At 61.4% G+C, this 19,363-nt stretch overlaps 1 protein-coding gene across 2 annotated transcripts in view; it reads right to left on the bottom strand.

Moving 5' to 3' along the window:
- The window catches only part of ACOT7 (acyl-CoA thioesterase 7), a 93,956-nt gene that overhangs the window by 36,838 nt on the left and 37,755 nt on the right, over positions 1-19,363 (bottom strand). For both annotated transcript variants that reach the window (XM_070079374.2, XM_089301553.1), the window contains exons 4-6: positions 17,414-17,505; positions 11,699-11,813; positions 6,273-6,359 (exon numbers count right to left, since the gene is read on the bottom strand). In XM_070079374.2, coding sequence (XP_069935475.1) covers positions 6,273-6,359; positions 11,699-11,813; positions 17,414-17,505 — 294 coding nt within the window. The remainder of the gene's footprint in view (positions 1-6,272; positions 6,360-11,698; positions 11,814-17,413; positions 17,506-19,363) is intronic.

Genomic DNA, 19,363 nt, shown 5'->3' with positions numbered 1-19,363 from the left:
GCTCCTGTCTGCGACCCGTCTTCCTCTTCCGTCATTCAGTTCCTGAATGTCTCCTCCACCCCAGGCCCTGCCTGGGGCAGGACTCAGCAGTGAACGAGACAGAGTGTCCGTTCTACTGGGGGGACAGCCAAGAGGAGAGTATGCCACTTGTAAGTGACACGTGCTTTGGAACGAAGAGTAAGCACGCCCCGAGAATGGGTGTCTGGGATTTCACAGGAAGCTGCCTGGGGAAGCAACCAAGACCAGGGAGAGGGAAGCGCAGGTGCGGAGCCACAGGGGCCTGGGAGTGCAGCGAGGGTGAGCGAGGGCAGAGGAGGGTGGGAGGCAGCTGGGGAGGCAAGGAGGCCTCGGGGAAGCCACAGCGCCTGAAGGCTGTGGGCAGCGTGGCCCAGGCAAGTGCTGCAGCTTCTCTCTGCAGTGTGGCTCCACCAGCTTCTGTTTTGAAAGGATGGCCTGGGTCGCTACGGTGAAAGGAGACGGTGGCCGGGACAGGCCAGTGAGTGGTCGTGGTCAGAGCAGGAGGTGAGAACCAAGGCCGTGAAGGTCAAGTCAAAGCCTTGGCTGATAGATGAGATTGGGTCTGCAAGAAACAGCCGCGTCAAGGGCACCACAAGGAGGACGTGGCCAGTAGGTGGGGAGGTGGCAGGGGCAAGGCAGCACCAGGGAGCTCCGTGTTTGACTTGGGCTGGACTGGAGAGGCCGGCCGGGAGGTCCCGAGGGGGAGGGCCCGGGCTGCAGCTATAAACCCAGGGCCATTGGCCTGAGATGGCAAATCAGGGAGGAGGGCGTGCAGGGGACAGGGTGGGGGCCGAGGCAGCTGAGGCTGGTGGGGAGGGCCGGGGGCTGAAGAGGAAAGCTGCAGCAGTGCCAGGGCCAGGACACCTGCTCTGCAGCAGGGGGGCCACCTGGGCGAGGGCAGCGGCAGGGGCAGTCTTCCCTGGCCTTTCACCTTCGTCAGTGACACAAGCTCAAGGTCGCCCACTTTTCTGAGAACACCGTTGCTCCCCTCCCCCGATGCCGACAGGAAACGTTGTCCTCTCCCCCGTGTGGACCAGTGGGCACAGGGAACGCTGCCCGGCTTCCATGTGGCCACAGTCTACTCTCTGTGGCCAAGTCCCTGACCACACTCATGATTCCTCCAGGAAGTAGAAAGAGCTTTGTCTCTCTCCTCTGTCTGTAATGAAACCAATAAAAAAGCAAAATGAAAGCTATAAAAATAGCCAGCCTTTATCAGTCCTGCCTCATCTCACGCCCAACCCCCTCCCCCTCAGGGGGTGTGGGCAGGGTGGGTGAGGGCTGCCCAGACCACGGGCCCAGGGGTGCTGCTCTCCTGGCAGATTCAGAGGTGAGAACAGCAGGTGCGGAGGCAAGCAGAGGCCAGGCCCCCGCGGACATCTGAGCTGCGTATGGACTCCGCTGACTGCCCGTGGAGCCACAGCCGAGGTGGGGGGAAGTGGGGTGGCTGGGGTGTGGTCACGTGACAAAGGAGAGAAGGTCGAGGGAGGTGGGGGGAGGGTAGGTGGTGGCTTCACGGCGAGTTGTCAGAACTGCCCGGGACGTGCCGAGCACAGGCCCCCAGGCCCCCCCCTCACATGCCCTCTGGGGGCAGGGCCGGGGACGGTTCCTGAGGAGACTGGGCTGGCGGGTGCACTGCGCCCCCCGGGCCTGAGTCCCGGCCCCAGGACTCCGCCCCAGCGGAGCCAGGTGTCACTCAGAGCCGCTGAGACTGATGACGTCAGGGCCTTTTCTTACACTCTGAAGACCTGCAGTGGGAACAAGCGAGCAACCAGAATGACCGCGAAGGTCCCCATCTGGGCTGGAACAGCCACGCGGCTGAGGTCCCCAAGGGCGTGAGCCGTGCCAGGGAGGCGGCCGGGGCCAGGTCCCAGGGGCTGCGGTGGCCGCCGGGAGTGTGGCCGTCCCCACGTCGTGATAGATGGGAGCTCCTCCGCTCTTGCTCCCTCCCAGACTTTCACTGCGTAACTGAGGTTCCCGAGAGAACTGGGCGCACCTGGGGAGCTGCCCCAGCACGGGGCTCCCGGAAACACCACGACTAAACCCTCGGCTCTAACGACACCACAGTTTGACAGCTCAACACCACCGAAACTGCCGCGGAGGAGGGCAACAGAAAGCAGAGACAGAGCTGGCTGAGGGGGCCCGCGCGAGGGCCGGCCAGGGGAAGAGCAGTGGCCTCCGTGGCGCAGCAAGGCACGCTGCCTAGCAAGCTGGCCGTGGGCAGGACCGGAGTCTCTCCACAACAGAAGTGAGGGGGCCGGCATGGGGGCTGGCGGGCAGAGCTGCTGCCTGTAATGCCGGCATCCCATATGGGTACTGACTTGGGTTCCAGCTGCTCTACTTCTGATCCAGCTTCCTGCTAATGGTCTGGGAAGACAGCAGAAGATGGCCCAATGCTTGGGCCTCTGACACCCACATGGGAGACCCAGAAGAAGCTCCTGGCTCCTGGCTTTGGCCTGGTCCAGCCCTGGGCACCGCGGCTTTCTGGAGAGTGAACCAGCAGATGGAAGATCTAACTCTCACTCTCACTCTGTAACTCCCACTTTCAAACAAATAAATAAATATTCTTAAAACACCTATTAAAAAAAAAAAAGTGAGACCACCCTCCCGGTTGGTGGGGTTCCTGGGGCTGCAGACCCCAGAGGGATGTCACCGCACAGATCAAAGGCCCAGAAATCGCAAACCCATGCAGTTCGTTATCCAGACGAGCACACGTAGTCCGAAGTCAGCTGGAAGATCGAGGATGGGCCAAGGGGCCAGAGGCTAGAACAAGGCACGAAGGCCAGGCCAGGCCAGGCCAGACACGGGTGGTCGGAAGGCGGAGAGAAAGACCCACAGGAAGCTTGGCAGCCGGAAGACGCAGAGCAACGGCCCTGGCTCTGCGGGAAGGACCTCGGAAAGCTGTGCTCCAGGATGTGTCTCAGCCATCGAAGCCCAGAAAAGTGGCCCCGACGCCCGGTGACAGAGAACAGCCCAGGGTAGCACCCCTTCTTCAGAGACCCCATCGGCCTCGCCAGCAGACGTGACCTGTGACGGCGTGCCCGTGGGCCAGGTCCCCGAGGGCTCAGCAGTACTGTGCCAGCTCGTGCACACCAACAGGGCAGGAGGAGCTGGGCCCACCCCCGGCGCCACCGTGAGTCCTGGCCTGCTCACACGCAGTCAAGAAGAACCAAGCGTCTCTTGCAGCCACTGCGGTTTGGAGCTCTGGTGCCGCAGCTCAGACCTGACCCCGATCGGTCCATGGAAGCCCTGGAGGATGCACGGCACTAAATCGGCCCGGGGGAAACGGAAGCCCAGAGGACCAGGGCATCCGGCCCGGGGGAGGGGCAGCCACTGGCCCCAGTGCGTGTGCGGGAAAGGAGCCTCTGGAGGAGGGGACACAGGGAGACTCCGGGGCAGCTGAAGGGCGCAGAGGCTCCTGGGATACTCGAGGCAGGCGGAGGCCAGACCACGGTAAGCCACTCAGCCAGTTTCCCAGCAAGGCCAGCTGAGTCTCCAGTGGACACGTTCAAGTGCATGTGTGCCACGCACAGAGCAATGGCAGCCCAAGAACCAAGTCAGAGGCCCAGGCAGCAAGACAGCTCCGAGGGCTGAGGCACACAGATGCCGTCAAGGCTTCAGGTTAAACCAAGAAACTTAAAAATGAAAGAATGCCAAGGAAAACGCCAAGGCTTCTGAAAGCTGAGATGGGAAGGGTACAGGCTAAAGACTCCTAGGGCCTCCCTCACCCAGGCTCCGGGCCCACAGGCACCTGCTGCTCAGCCTTCAGGCTGCACAACCAACCATGCAATGGGGGTGGGGCAGGAAAGGGGTCTTTCCCAGGTGGACACCAGTGCTTTCAGGAGGCGGGGGACCGGCCTGCACTTCTGCAGAGTCGCGCCTGTCAAAGTGGCTGCCCTCAGCCCCCTCGTGTTCACCCCTGTGTCCCGGGGAGATGACAGCAGGTCTGTCCATGTACCCAGGAGGAGAAACAGGCTCGTGCCTGCGGGGGCCACCGGGGTCTACCTGATGCCCAACCAGAAAGGCCCACCACACCTCCTGCACCTCTCACGGGGCGGTCGTCACCGGGACCTGCGGCTGAGTCCTTGAGACCAAGACCAGCCGCTTTGTGTTGGCCTCAGAAAAGAGGAAGTGCGAGTGATTTTCCAAGACACATGACAGCCCAGAACCACCAAATGAAGGCAAAATTAGCATCCGTCTCAGTTCACCACGGCATCTGCAGTCGGCACCCACAGAGTCACCATACGGGGAAGACACTGACGCAGTCGATGGCAGGAAAACACAACAAAACCACGGTGCCGGGGTCTCGCAGCACAGCGTCCGGCTTACTCATCCACTCCAGGCACTTGGGAGAGAAAGCTATTAAAGCATGGTTCTATAAATCACAGCCGCAGACGCCTATGAAAACAGGCATTACGTGTCGTGAAGCATGGCAGCCACTTGGCAGACACCGCTGGAGCTCGTGCCCACACCGAGGGAAGAGCCCGGCTCCGTGAACACACACAGTGAGCTGCAGACCCCCAGGGCTCCCCAGCAAGGAGCTCTCCCTTGCAGCCCACCGGCGCCTCTCCGCGCGACCCACGGTGCAGACGTCTCAGAAAGTGAGGCGGCGAATCTCACAGAATCCACTAGGACGCGGCCACCCGGGCAGGGCTCAAGGGCAGCTCCTCAGACGCACAGCCTGGGCGCCAGGCAGCCGGGCTCGGGAGAGGGACGGAGCCCACAGAGCCGGCGAGAAGAGCAACGCGGGAGAGCTGACGAGGCCCAGCTGCTCGGAGGTGCGGACACGGGGCCTGGCGCAATGGCTCGCAGACCGAGGGTGGTTTGGCCAGCGTTTGGTGGGAAGAGGAAAACAATCACAGAGGTGAGAAACGAAACACAGAGGGATTAACAAAAAAATAAACAGTCCTGAAAATGTATCCCAGGGGCGGCGCTGTGGCACAGCAGGTTAAGTCATCCCCCGTCACGCTGGCATCCCACGTGGGCACTGGTTCACATCCCGGCTGCTCCATTTCCGATCCAGCTCCCTACTCACGCACCCGGGAAAGCAGCAGAGGATGGCCCAAGTCCTTGGGCCCCTGCACCCACGTGGGAGACCAGGATGGGGTTCCAGGCTACTGGCTTTGGCCTGGCCCAGCTTTGGCTGTTACTGCCAACCGGGGAGTGAACCAGCGGATGGAAGATCTCTCACCTTCTCTCTCCCTCTCCCTCTCTCTCTGTAACTCTGCCTTTCAAATAAATAAATCGCACACACACACACACCTGAAATCCGGTTCTGACAAGCTCAGGGTCCATTATTCCCCAGTCTAAACACACCCTGTGCTGGAGTAAGCTCGCTTACACAGAGTAAGATCCTGGCCCTGCTCCCGAGCGCCTGGCACAAAGACCACAGCCAAGCCTGCAGAGTGGTGCCATCTGCTCTGGGTTTTAAAGGATCAATACGAGCTTCCTGAGCAGAGAAGAAAGGAGGACTTAGCCTTCCAGGCACCAGGAACTGAGAGCACAAACGGACGGCTCCATGCACACGCGCCTGCTGAGCCTGGGGAGGGGTGCTGCTTGCGCACCAGGACAGCTGCGCCCGACCTTGTCACCCACCCACCACCCTCACAGCGGTACTGCCTGCACCACGCCACTGCTTTCTCCCTGACGCCTTCCTTCAGAACGGCCTGTTTTTTGAAGTTTACTTTGATTTCAGTCACAATGATAAGGCCCATGGAATGATGGGTTGATGCACTACTTATATTTGGCCTGAAGCACGAAACATCATCCATTACCAAGGTAAAGAGGGCCCGCCACGACCCCAGAGCCCAGCTCTCCTGCGCTCCAGCCACATTTCCCAAGCTCCAGCAAGACCAAGACAGGCACTTCAAGGCCTGTGCTGTTTGAGGCGGGGTTTGTACTCATTGGGGAAAATGCACGCGAACATCAGAGGCAAAACCATCTCCAGTGCTGCGCTGTGGGGACAGCAGCCCTGCCCAAGCCCCAGGAAGCCACTGGGCATCTCGGGGCCAACAGGTGCTGGGGCTGCGTGGGACCCTCCACGGGAAGCAGTCGCCCATCTGACTTCCATTTCCAATTTTAAAAACAGGCGCCGGCAGGATTTCAGTGATTTCTTATGCAACCTCTTAAAAGTTTAAATTTATACTTCGCTAAACGCAAGAACCTAAACTGGGTCAGACAGTAGCCTGGCTTCCCGGGGGACGCCAAGGAGCCAGTGAAGAGGAAGGAGCAGCCGGAGACAGCGACTGCTTTCTCACCTCCGTGCACGAAGCCATGCAGGGTGCAGTCCGACGGCCCCACCAGGTGGATCAGGCTGGACTGGCTGTAGCTCACCGTGTTGGGCTCTGCAACGGCAAAGGAGACAGGTCAGTCACAGGGCGAGCAAGTCCGTGGCGGAATCAGACTGTCCAACGCGCATCACAGCCACGGGCGCCTGACCGCCAGCAACTTAGGATTTCACCGTGGTCTCCCACCAGCTTCCGGCTGGGGAAGGGGAAGGCGGGCCACTTCCTCGGCCTTCCATTCATGATCCCCGATGCTACTCTCTCAGGCTGCAAGGTCAGGGGCTCCTGGGGCCCTCCCCGGAGTCCTTATGCCCCGACTCTCATTTCCAGTTTTATGAAAAGCACCACCATTACTTCCACAAGCGGCTTTGCCACCCCTGGTGGCTGAGTGGCTCCAGAGGGCGCAGCCCCGCAGGGGTGAGGCTCAGCTCTCCCCCAGGCTGGCCCCGCCTCCTGCGCAGGCAGGGCTCCAAAAGCAGCAAACCCCTCAGGGGCTCCAGGGGCTCCACGCTGCCACTCAAGTATCTACGCTTTAAATAAAACGGGAAGAAAGCCCTGTGCCCAGAAGGCAGACGCCATCCCTTGAGGCTCCCCGGGGCCAACACCTGTGCGGCCCAGCCAGCTGAGCGGGCTCGCACCTCCCCAAGCTTTCCGGTCGGGCCTGGGCCTGGGACAGCTGGCGCCCACGGGGGGAGTCTTTCCCACCCCAGCAAGGCCGCGGCTTTGGGCCTGCGGGCCACTGAGCCAATGGCAGGCCTTTCAATGAGGAGTGAGGAGTGGTGCTTTCTGGCTTTGGACCCGAAATGGTTCTCAGAGGCACAAAGCAGGTGCCTCAGAACGTAACTGGACGGGGACAGGGTCTGTAAGGAGGTGGCTGAGGTTACAGAGGGCACCCGTGCTGGTATAATCCAGGGACAAGCAGGGAGACAGGACAAAGACGGCCATGGAAGGTCGAGCATAAGAGGCGGAGAGAAGACAGCACGTGCAGGCCAGGGAGACAGGCGTGGGCAGGACCTCCTGAGAGTCTCCTGAGATACGGAGACTGCCCTGGGCCTCAGGGTAACCCAGCGCTCGGGGGACAGAAAGCGGGGACCAGAGTAGCAGTGGAGGACTCCACCTCCCTGCCCTCCCCGACTCCTCCACAGCGGGGGACATGAGAGGGAGCCCTTTGCCCTGAAATCCTTGTTGTGCTGCGAGGTGCGTCGCAAAGGGCCACACCTGCCGTCTGCCTGGGGGAGGGGGCACCGTCCAGGGTCACAGGAGGATGCTGACCAAGCACCCTGCCCATCACATCCTGGGCTCAGAGAGCCACTCCCTGGGAGCTTGTGCGCTGAACACTAACGGCTACTCTTTTCTGCCCTCCTTTGTTTCATGTTCCATTGAAAAAAGACATGGGGGCCGGCCTTGGGGCATCGCAGGTTAAGCCTCCACCTGTGGTGCTAACACCCAAAGTGGGCGCTGGTTTAGGTCCTGGCTGCTCCACTTCTGACCCAGCTCCCTGCTAATGCGCCTGGGAAAGCAGTAGAAGATGGCCGAGTCCTTGGGCCCTGCACCCACGTGGGAGACCCAGAAGCAGCTCCTGGCTCCTGGCTTCAGATTGGCCCAGCCCCAGCCATTGTGGCCATTTGGGGAGTGAACCAGCAGATGGAAGACCTCTCTCTGTCTCTCCCTCTCTCTGTCTGCAACTCTGTCTCTCAAATAAAAAGAAAAAAGACATGAAAATCAGGAATGGAAACCAAAGTCCTCCTGCACGCGAGGACAATGACAAAAGATTGTTCTAGAAATTCAGACTTCACTGAAAATTGCATACAAATCTCATCCCATCAGATGACTCCCTGCTCCAATGAAAAGCCACTTGAAATAACCGAACCTCCAAAACGGTGGCCCACGGCTCTGCAGCAACGTTTAAAAATACCACATATGCCAGGCGTCACGATTCAGCTCCTCAGAACCTGCCCCGAGAGCTTTTAATAAGCAAAGCACTAAAACCTCACAGGAAAGGAAAGGTCGCCCCCACCCTCGCCCCAGCCCCTCCCCTGGCACAGCGGAGGGCACAGGGACTCCGCGGGCTGGGCCGAGTCTGTTCTGTCTGGTTCACAGGTCCTGGTGCAGGTGCCTGAGCCCAGGGGAGCGTGGCTCTGGCCAGCTCATGTCCTGCTCCCCAGGGGAACCCAGGGGTATCTGGAAGAACCTGGAAGCACAGGGCTAAGCCCCAGAGATCTGGGGGCTGTGCAGCAGTAGCTTGTGTTGCCGTGACAAATAGGCAACCTGGGGGTGGGCGTTCAGCACAGCAGTTAGGACTTCACTTCCGCTTTCAGGAAGGCTAGCGTTCTGGGTCAGGGGTGCAACGCAGCAGCTTAAGCTCCTGCTTTCAATGCCAGCATCCCACATCGGGGCTGTTCGAGTCCTGGCTGCTCCACTCCCAATCCAGCTCCCTGCTGACACCCAGGAAGGCGGCGGAGGATGGCTCAGGTTCCTGTGCACCAGAACCCACGTGGGAGACCTGGAGGAAGCTCCTGGCTCCTGGCTTCAGCCTGACCCAGCCCTGGATGCAATGGCCCTTTGGAGAGTGAACCAGCGGATGGAAGACCTCTCTCAGTTTCTCCTTCTTTATCTCTGTAGCTCTACCTTTCAAATTAACAATTTTTTTTTTTTTTAAATCAGGTAAAGGTGTTTTTTTCCCTCCGTGTGCAGGTTAAAAGGGACCCTGTTGGGCCTGCACCATGGCTCACTTGGCTAATCCTCCACCTATGGCACCGGCACCCCAGGTTCTAGTCCTGGTTGGGGTGCTGGGTACTAGTCCCGGTCGCTCCTCTTCCAGTCCAGCTCTCTGCTGTGGCCCGGGGAGGGCAGTGGAGGATGGCCCAAGTGCTTGGGTCCCTGCACCCACATGGGAGACCAGGAGGAAGCACCTGGCTCCAGGCTTCGGATTGGCGTAGCGTGCCGGCCGTAGCGGCCATTAGGGGAGTGAACCAATGGAAGGAAGACCTTTTTCTTTGTCTAACTCTCTCTCTCTCTAACTCTGCCTGGCCAAAAAAACAAAAGGGACCCTGTTTATGATCACCTAGCCTAAAAGGTGGGACCAGTCATCACCCTAATTCTATGCTCCCAGGCTGCAGTGGGAGGGGTCCTCACTCTGACTCTGTTGGTCACTCAAGAGTGAGAAAGAGAGCAGAGTAGGTGAGGAAGAACAAAATACACCAGGTTTGAGATTCACGCGTGGAACGAATGTTGAGTGTGGTTACGTCACACCGAACTGACGGGAAGCAAACACAATAGACGCCACCAACAAGCTCAGAAGGGAATGGAGTTCACCCAGACTAAAAAGCTTTTGCCTGTTCCACCTCCAAAGTAAACTCTGGGTCCCACACTTAGCTGAGCAGAAGGTGGGCTGTGAGCCCCACTCCCCAGCACCCACGTCCATGGAGGCCATGAACATAAAGGACAGGAAGGGCCTTGCAGGTGGCAGGGCCAGGGGCCCCAGACATTCCCCCGGCCTGAGGCCCTGGAAGGACTCCTCATGTGCGGAGGACGCACATGACCCAGGATGCCGCTGAGACTTCATGGAGTCACCCTGGAGGGGGCGTGGCTCCGCGGTGTGCAGAAGCAACAAGGATTTGGTGACTGGAGGAGGACCAGGCAGGGACGACTAACCAGCAGCCCCACTTCCCAGCCTCCTTTGCAGGGACTAGGAAACACCTCTGCCGCCCTAGCTGTCTTGGCATGAGTAGCAGGGCTACCTGCTGCTCATCCATGAGCTGCCCTGCTCTGGCCCCTCCCGAAGTGACCGCAAAGCTTGGGGCCGGCACTGTGGCGCAGTGGGTTAAAGCCCTGAAGCGCCAGCATCCCAAATGGGCGCCGGTTCGAGTCTCAGCTTCTCCTCTTCTGATCCAGCTCTTGGCTATGGCCTGGGAAAGCAGTAGAAGATGGCCCAAGTCCTTGGACCCTCCCTGTGGGAGACCGGGAAGAAGCTCCTGGCTCCTGGCTTCAGATCGGCACAGCTCCGGCCGTTGCAGCCAGTTGGGGAGTCAACCAGCAGATGGAAGACCTCTCTCTGTCTCTACCTCTCTCTGTAACTGTCTTTCAAATAAACAAAGTAAATCTTTAAAAAAAAAAAAAAAAAAGATATAGGAGCCTTAGCACTCCAGGGCCTGGAGCTCTGCCCCCACGAGAAAACCCTGACCTTCCTGAGCAGGAAGCACCCCCAGGGAACGACAGACTGGGATTCCAGCCCCGTGACCGCCACTGACACTCAGCAGCTCCAGAGGGCCGTGGGGAGCCCGCATCAGGCCCCCAGCGTGGTGAGGGAAGAGGCTCCGTGCGGCCCAGCCAAGCACAGAACTCTTTTTGGTGCCCGTGGGTTGTGCCATCACTCAGCTCAGCCACCCACTGGCTCCCTGTCTCCATCACCTGTTTCCAGCCCAGGAAACGGAGGCACAGGGAGGTTCCGTCCCCACTGAAGCTGCACAGCTGGGATCCAAACCCACGCAGCCCAGCCTTCCAGAACCTGCCTCCTCCCCGACACCACACTCCATACCTCCACCCCACCCCCCTGCCCCCGACCTGTACTGATGGGAAGAGGACGCTGGGCCTGGCCAGGTGGGGCAGCAGGGAGAGCTCCAGGCCCATGGCTGAGCTCCAGCGGCCAGCGCACTGTCAGCGACCGCTGAGGGCGGACCTGCCTGGGGACAGGCTGGAGCACTGCTGACAGCTTCAGGGTGGACTGGCCAGCAGGGAGCAGACAGTCATAGCCCCAGCAGTCCTCCCTTGGTTAAAGCTGCGGGCAGCTGACAACCTCGAAAAGCAGGGGAAAGTGCCTTTTAAAGCACTTGCGGGCTCCCTGTGGGGTCACCAGAGTGAGGTTGCTGGGCAACCATCTGACATCTGGTTGTGGTGTCAGACATGGGGACTTGGGACCCAAAAGCCCGGGCGGTGGGGGGCAGAGACCAAGGCCGCTGGGCCAGTGTAGGAGGGAGGTGTAGGCCCAGCTGAGCCGAGGACCCCTGCTGAGAGAGGTCCAGGCTGCCTCGCCCAGCCCATGCAGCCGGGCTGGCACGCGGGAGTCGGGAGCATCTGTCGCTGGAGTCCGACCCCCACGCGGGAGTCGGGAGCGTCTGTCGCTGGAGTCGGACCCCCACGCGGGAGTCGGGAGCGTCTGTCGCTGGAGTCCGACCCCCACGCGGGAGTCGGGAGCGTCTGTCGCTGAAGTCGGACCCCCACGCGGGAGTCGGGAGCGTCTGTCGCTGAAGTCGGACCCCCACGCGGGAGTCGGGAGCGTCTGTCGCTGGAGTCGGACCCCCACGCGGGAGTCGGGAGCGTCTGTCGCTGAAGTCGGACCCCCACGCGGGAGTCGGGAGCGTCTGTCGCTGGAGTCGGACCCCCACGTCACCAGCAGTCACCTGGGTTGAGGACAGGCTGGACGATGTCCCCGTTCCGCCACTTGGTCTCCATGCGCTCCAGTTTCTGGGCTTCGTACCGCTTCCGGCCTTCCTCCTCCTGCTCCTGCCGGGAATACTGTGGAACGTGGAGAGAGTTAGGCCCGCGGCGGGGACGCGGCCTCCCCCAGCGCTGGGCCCAGGGCTGCAGACTCATGCCCGCCTAGCGTTCTGCGGCTGCAGCGATCCATCATGCTGCCTCACAACACCTATTTCAGAGGCAGAGAGAAGACGAGCAGCTAACGCTCACGCAGCCCCGGTCCCCAGGACAACAAGGCCAAGCGTTTGCTCCAGACCCTTCCTGGGTTGCCGGATTGCCTGTGCGGGGTCTTCAAAAGTTTGTGAAAACTGCACACCAGGAAAAAACTATGGGTGGCTTTCAAATTGTTTTTGCACCAAAAAACCTCCTTGAACTGTGCTTTTCCACACTTTCTGAAGGGCCCTCCTGTGGATGCACACAAAGGCCTCTCCCCTCTCTGTGGCACCTCAAAGCCAGCCTCTCATTGTTTCACTGTATCCACGTGACATCGTTTACGTAACCACACAAGGGCACACGGTCCCCAATCTCACACTGACAAGCCTCAGCCACTTCTCCTCTTCCCAGCTGCCCATTCCTTCCTGGGATTCCTTCCTGGTCACAAAACCGCAGAGCCCAGGGCCGTGGGAGAACACAGTCCCCGCGCCCCAGCCCTGGCCGGCCTGCTGCACCGGCCCTCAGCTGTACCTTCACAGGGAAGGTGGCCGAGGCTAGAACAGACCCCTGACGCCGTAACGAGCGAAGTTCAGACCCAGGAAGTTGACAGCGAACGTGAATCTGGCGTAAACACCTGGCGTAAACACCGAGGCTCCTGAGTCCGGGCCACAGGAACAGTGCCGGGTTTCTCTGACCTTAGGCCCCTCCAGCCCACGTAAGGGCTCCCTACACCCCCAGAGCAGGACCGTGCGCGGCTCCAGGCCGGCTCTCGGGCCTCCTTGCTGCCCACTGCCTGGCGTTCCCCTCCCCCTTTGTCCACTCGGCCGCCATTTCCAGCTGAACCTGCAGGAAGGCCACAGAACTCAGAGCCCCGTGGGCTCCACTCTGTCCTGCAGAAGCCCCTCTGGCCGAGCAACTCCATTTCCAGGGCAGAGTTAAGCCTTCTCTCAAAACCACTCTCAGGGCCAACGCTGTGGCGGAGCGGGTAAAGCCGCCGTCTGCAGTGCCAGCATCCCACATGGGCGCCAGTTTGTCTCAGCTGCTCCACTTCCAGTCCAGCTCCCTGCTATGGCCTGGGAAAGTAGTGGAAGATGGCCCAAGTCCTTGGGCCCCTGCACCCGCATGGGAGACCTGGAAGAAGCTCCTGGCTCCTGGCTTTGGATTGGCACAGCTCTGGCTATTGTGGCCATCTGGGGAGTGAACAAATGGATGGAAGACCTCTCTGTCTGCCTCTGCCTCTCTGTAACTCTGCCTTTCAAATAACTAAATATTTTTAAAAACCAAAAATAAAAACGCTGTGAAACGCCTTGATCTCCCTGCTCACGGCCCAGCTGCAAAGCTGCACAGGGGTGGATGGCGTCCCCGGGCTCAGCCACTGTCCTCTCCGGCGGGACAGCCCATCTCCACAGAGGCTGAGAAGGGAGCTACCTCCCGATGCTCCACGGCCCAAGGTCACGCCCCTCGGAGCAGAAGCTGCCCATTTCTGTGTCCTCAAGAAGTGCCCTTGAAAGAGATCTAACACAACAAAAAAGAGCCAGTCCCCAGAGCAGTCAGCCCTCAGGCAGCGGCCCAGCCCTGGACACGTGCCCCAGGATGCAGGAACCCAGCCCCTGGGAACCCAGCCATGGGGACATTAACCAAGGCCGGCTCCTGACTCGCCTGAGAGGCCACCAGACCCGGCCGATCTGAAGCAGCAGAGTGGCCCAAACTCTCAGCCCAAGTGCACATTCGGTCATTTGGAACAAGCCCACGTGTCCATTTTCCAATGGCCACTGCTGATTCTCCCAGGCTGTGACTGCTCCACCAGCAGCCAGGTGGCCTCTTTCGCCCACCTAAGGGCCACTGAGGAAAGCACCGCCCCCTGCCCGGCTGGAGAGGAAGCTGAGACAAGGAGACAGTCAGACCTGTGTGCCCTGCGCACGGCCAGTGCTGGGCTTCCTCCAGGAACCCAGGTGTGCACGCGTGTGTCTGCATGTGCAAGTGCTTGTGCATCTGTGAGCGCGTGCATGCGTCTGCGTGTATGGGCACATGTGTGTGTGTGTCTGTGTGCTCCTGTGTCTGCGTCTGTGTAAGCATCCGCGTGTGTGTGTGTGTGTGTGTGTCTGTGTGCTCCTGTGTCTGCGTCTGTGTAAGCATCCGCGTGTGTGTGTGTGTGTCTGTGTGCGTGGCTCTGTGTACATGTGTGTGTCTCTGTGAGTGCAGACACACATACAGGGAGAGGACTTCACAAAGGTCTCTGGAAAATGGAATTTAAAACTACGTCTATTTGGAGGCAAAAAACTTGAACTCCGTGCACAGATTTTCAGCACGCACATTTCACATTTTCTGTGAACTTTCGCAAGAGCCCACATACGTGAGATGTACATTTTCCTGCCCAAATGGCACTCGCCATGGCAGGGTGGCAGGAGACTCCCAGCGGCTGAGCACAGACGTCAGTCACCGCCAGGGAGGAGCTGCGCCTTCCGGGATCCCCACGGCGGCCCCTGCTGGGGGCTGCCAGGGAGGACAGCCGGCCTGGGTTCCCGGTCAACCTGACGTCTGCGCTCCGTGGGCCTAGCACGGATGGGGAAGGAAGCGCGAATAAACCACAGGCTGTGCCGGGCGCATGAGCTTCTCTGCGGCCAGCAACCTTGGCCTTGGGCGCGGGGAACGGCTCCGATGCACCCCTCCAGGAGCAAGTTGATTCCACGCCTCATCGAGCCGGCTGCACAGGGGAACAGGGAACCCCTGGAGGCTCTGCCGGGATGCAGGCGGACGTGCTCACCACTAGGCAAGGACAGCCAGGGAATCTGAGCCACCCACCCCTCTCCACTGGCCAAAGACCCCACAGCTCTCGGTCCCGATGGCAGACAGGCAGCCACAGCTACTGTGTGTGGCCCAGGAGCCCTGCCTTGGTCTCCTCCCTTAAGAAGGGCCAGGGGATGCTCCAGACACAGGGCCTGGTAGAGTTCTTAGAATTCTGTAGCATCCGATAGTTACATCAGGGAAAGCATTATATTTTAGTATTTACTAGGCACTTAGAGGGAAAGGTGGAAGTGGGGGTCATACTCTGGTAATTTTGAAAGAGATCAGTCACTGTGCCTCTGACTTACCCCTATTTTGAGAAGCTGGGAGCACCCCAGGTGGAACCAGGGCACCGGGGCACATGCACTAAACCCAGGGAGTGGGTGCCAGGCTGAAGAGCGTGCCCTCCACATCGGTCTCCACCTGGAGCCTCAATGGGACACTGTAGGAATTAAGGTCTTTGTAGCTGTCACTGGCTAAGACGAGGTCACACGGGGTGGCACTGGCCCTAATCCAGCGGCTGGTGTCCTTATCAGAAGACACAACAGAGGAGAGGCCGTGTGACAGAGCACCTGCAGCCACCCGAGGCCGGGAGAGGCCAGGAGGGAGCCGCCCCAGGGCTTCAGAGGCGCAGCCCTGCCCCCACCTTCATGGGACGGCCACCCAGTCTACGCCCAGGACACCGAGACGGGGAGCCGGGTGGGGACCCTGGAACGCCACACTGGGCCCCCAGCTCCTACGCACCCTCCTGCCCTGCGGGCGGTGGATTCCCCTGATGCTGAGCCGGCAGTGGCAGGGCCACCGCCCTGCTCCACGGCATCAAACGAGGCAAGCGGCAACCCCGCCAGTCCAGGGGCCAATCGCCCTTCACGGCAAACACCAAGCAGGCTCCTGCTCTGTGTTTAAAAACATCTAGAGCAGACAACGGCCGGGCCCGGCGGCCAGTGCCTCACCCCCCACCCCTCCCAGGGGTCTCAGACAGACAGACGGAGCCGGGGGCACGGGGAGCCAACAGGAAGCCAGCCTCGGAGTCAGTCAGCCAGTCTCATGGTCTTAGAGGGGCGGTGGCTACAGGGAACAGGTCCCTTCAGCCTCAGTGACACAGGGCCTCCACCAAGGCCAGCAGATGGGAGACAGAGCCTACGCCTGGCCTTGGGGCAGGCGCATGCACCTCGTAAACCCAGAGAGGAGCCCGAGGACCGTGCGTGCCAGGAGCACTCAGCTCCCTCGCAATCTGTGAGTATACAGAGCAGGCACCGTTCCTGAGACCCGCTCCTACTTCGTCATCTCTAAAACCGTTCTCTGTGTATCCCAAGGCAGGAAAATTCTCCCAGCCAGGCAGACACTGCTGAGCTGCGGCCTCTGGCCCCCGCTAAGGCGGGCCTGTCCTGGTAGGGCAGGGCAGGCCGCACAGACCCTCAGACGCGGCCGCAGTCACAGCTGTCCTTGGAATCCTGTGGGGCTTGGGGGTACGGGAGGAGCAGGTGAGGGGGCTGAAGGAATGAGTTCAACCCCCTTTCCCAAGCACCTGCCCCCACGGGTCTGCCAGGGCCCAGGAAGGAGCTCAGGAGACCCCCCTGGCCAGTCCAGCCCGAGGAGGAAGCAGATGCCGGCAGGGGACCAGGCTCAGACTCAGCCGCTGCTGCGCCAGGAGCCAAGACGACAACAGCTCTCAGGAGCTGGGCCCTGCAGCCTGGTGGCCCAGCTCTCGGCTAAAGGACTTGTCACCTGTCAGGGACTGTGACATGCAGGTCCTCTGGGCTGGACAACGTCCCTGACCACAAGTTTGGGGACACTCACATGCCCAGCATGAATCAAACATGCACTAAAGGACCACACTGAGACACCTCCTGCCTCCCCACTGTGTACAGAGTGCCCCACCCTCCAGGGCCCCGCCCTCCAGGGCCCCACCCAGCCCAGGGGCCCGCCCTCCAGGGCCCCGCCCAGCCCAGGGGCCCGCCCTCCAGGGCCCCGCCCATCCCAGGGGCCCCGCCCTCCAGGGCCCCACCCAGCCCAGAGGCCCCGCCCTCCAGTGCCCCACCCAGCCCAGAGGCCCCGCCCTCCAGGGCCCCACCCATCCCAGAGGCCCCGCCCTCCAGGGCCCCGCCCATCCCAGAGGCCCCGCCCTCTAGGGCCCCGCCCATCCCAGGGGCCCCGGCCTCCAGGGCCCCCGCCCTCCAGGGCCCCGCCCATCCCAGAGGCCCCGCCCTCCAGGGCCCCACCCAGCCCAGGGGCCCCGCCCTCCAGGGCCCCGCCCATCCCAGAGGCCCCGCCCTCCAGGGCCCCACCCAGCCCAGAGGCCCCGCCCTCCAGGGCCCCACCCAGCCCAGAGGCCCCGCCCTCCAGGGCCCCACCCATCCCAGGGGCCCCGCCCTCCAGGGCCCCGCCCATCCCAGAGGCCCCGCCCTCCAGGGCCCCACCCAGCCCAGGGGCCCGCCCTCCAGGGCCCCGCCCAGCCCAGAGGCCCCGCCCTCCAGGGCCCCGCCCATCCCAGAGGCCCCGCCCTCCAGGGCCCCGCCCAGCCCAGAGGCCCCGCCCTCCAGGGCCCTGCCCAGCCCAGGGGCCCGCCCTCCAGGGCCCTGCCCAGCCGTTTCCCGGATGGCTCCTTAGGTGAATGCAGCACCTGCCATCACACCTGGGGCCCCAGCCTCTGCCCTCTGCCCCCGAGAGAAAAGTGAATGGAGTGGGAGGCGTCACCTTACCACGACAGGGGGCACCTCGAGGACCTTGTCCACGTTCTTCAGTGACAGGGGGACATACCACAGGGTGGCCTTATTGGTCAGCTTCTTGGTACCTGGAGAGAGGAAGCCACATGAGCAGGCACCACTAGGCACCAGTGGCCCCAACCCCACTGCCCCCAAACTTGCTCACCTCATACCACCGCCTCTGGTCCCCTCCCCCAAGGCCACTTAGCCCTGTGGCCTGGGGTCACTGCCATTGTATCATTATGGACACAGACTAGGGTCCATGAGCCCATGGGGGGGTCCCCTCTAGCCCCTGGAAACCCCTTCCCCAACCTGGCAGGAGCTTCGGCTCTGTCTTCCCCAGCCACCCACTCTGGGGCGCGGCTGACACTTCCCAAGGCTGCTGGAAGGACTCAGGCCACGCAGCTGCAGCCTGGGCGGAGCTGGGGCTGCTAAGCTTCCTATCAGCGTCCACCTGCTATCTCAACAGGGGGGAGTCTGGCCACCGACAAGCCTCCCAGCAGTAGGGTGAGGGGCACAGGGCTGAGCCTGCACCTCTTGCTGGCCCCAGACCCCACTAGCAGCTCATGCTGACACCAAACGCCATGCAGGGGCACTGACAGGCCTCACGCTCAGACCACTTGTCTAGACACCATCAGGAACTCCCAGCAGACAGGCAACCCACGCAGACACGTGACCCACGCAGACACGCGACCCACAGACACGCGACCCACAGACACGTGACCCACGCAGACACGTCACCCACGCAGACACATCACCCACACAGACACGTGGCCCACAGACACGTGACCCACGCAGACACATGGCCCACACAGACACGTCACCCACGCAGACATGTCACCTACACAGACACGTGGCCCATAGACACGTGGCCCACAGACACGTGACCCACGCAGACACGTGGCCCACACAGACACATGGCCCATGCAGACACACGACCCACAGACACGTGACCCATGCAGACACGTCACCCACGCAGACACATCACCCACACAGACACGTGGCCCACAGACACGTGACCCACGCAGACACACGACCCACAGACATGTGACCCATGCAGACACATGACGACCCACGCAGACACGTGGCCCACTCAGACACATGACCCACGCAGACCCATGACCCACGCAGACACGTCACCCACACAGACACGTGACCCATGCAGACACGTGGCCCACGCAGACACATGGCCCATGCAGACACATGACCACGCAGACACGTGGCCCACACAGACACGTGGCCCACATAGACGTGCACCTGCAGAGGCTCGTGAGGCTGTGCCCAGGCAGAATGGCCCAAAGGAGAGGGGACGGCCGGGCAAGCCCGGCCCCAGCACACAGCCGTGGAGTCGGCACACCACAGCCCCTGTTTTGCCACCCCAGGAATGTCCTCAGTGCCCTTTCACCCAGACTCCTGGATTTTCTGTTGGACAACTCACGGCTCCAGTTCATAAGCCTCTGAGTGCCAAGAGGTGGACTGTGGGGTCTGCTGACTCCCTGGGGCACGGCACCCAGCCACAGAGCAGTGAGGCTGCCCTGCAGGGAGACAGATCGTGGGGCCCTGACGCTCACTTGTACAGGAGGCGCCTGAAGCCCAGAGAGTCAACCCACTGCCCGGGGTCACATTCTTAGACCAGACCCGGGCCTCTCAGGCCCCAGCCATTTCAGAGAAGTGCTTACGAGGAAGTTTTAATTTTACTTTTTTATTTTCATTTTATTTAAAAGGCAGAGAGACAGAAAGATGCTCCACCCCCTGGTTCACTCCTCAAATGCCTGCAGCAGCCTGGAGCTGTCAGGCCTCCTACGTGGGGCAGGACCCCAACTCCTCGAGCCACCCCTGCTGCCTCCCAGGGTGCGTGTTAGCAGGAAGCTGGACGGGCAGCAGTGGCCAGGGCAGCCACCGGGCACTCCGACGTGGGACGCAGGGTCCCAAGCAGCGACTTCAGCG

This window comes from Oryctolagus cuniculus, chromosome 7 (assembly GCF_051225735.1).
Source record: "Oryctolagus cuniculus isolate XC-2025 breed Fujian yellow rabbit chromosome 7, ASM5122573v1, whole genome shotgun sequence".
Taxonomy (NCBI): Eukaryota; Metazoa; Chordata; class Mammalia; order Lagomorpha; family Leporidae; genus Oryctolagus; species Oryctolagus cuniculus.
The sequence above is the reverse complement of the archived record's forward strand: the minus strand, read 5'-3'. Positions and strand labels throughout refer to the sequence as shown.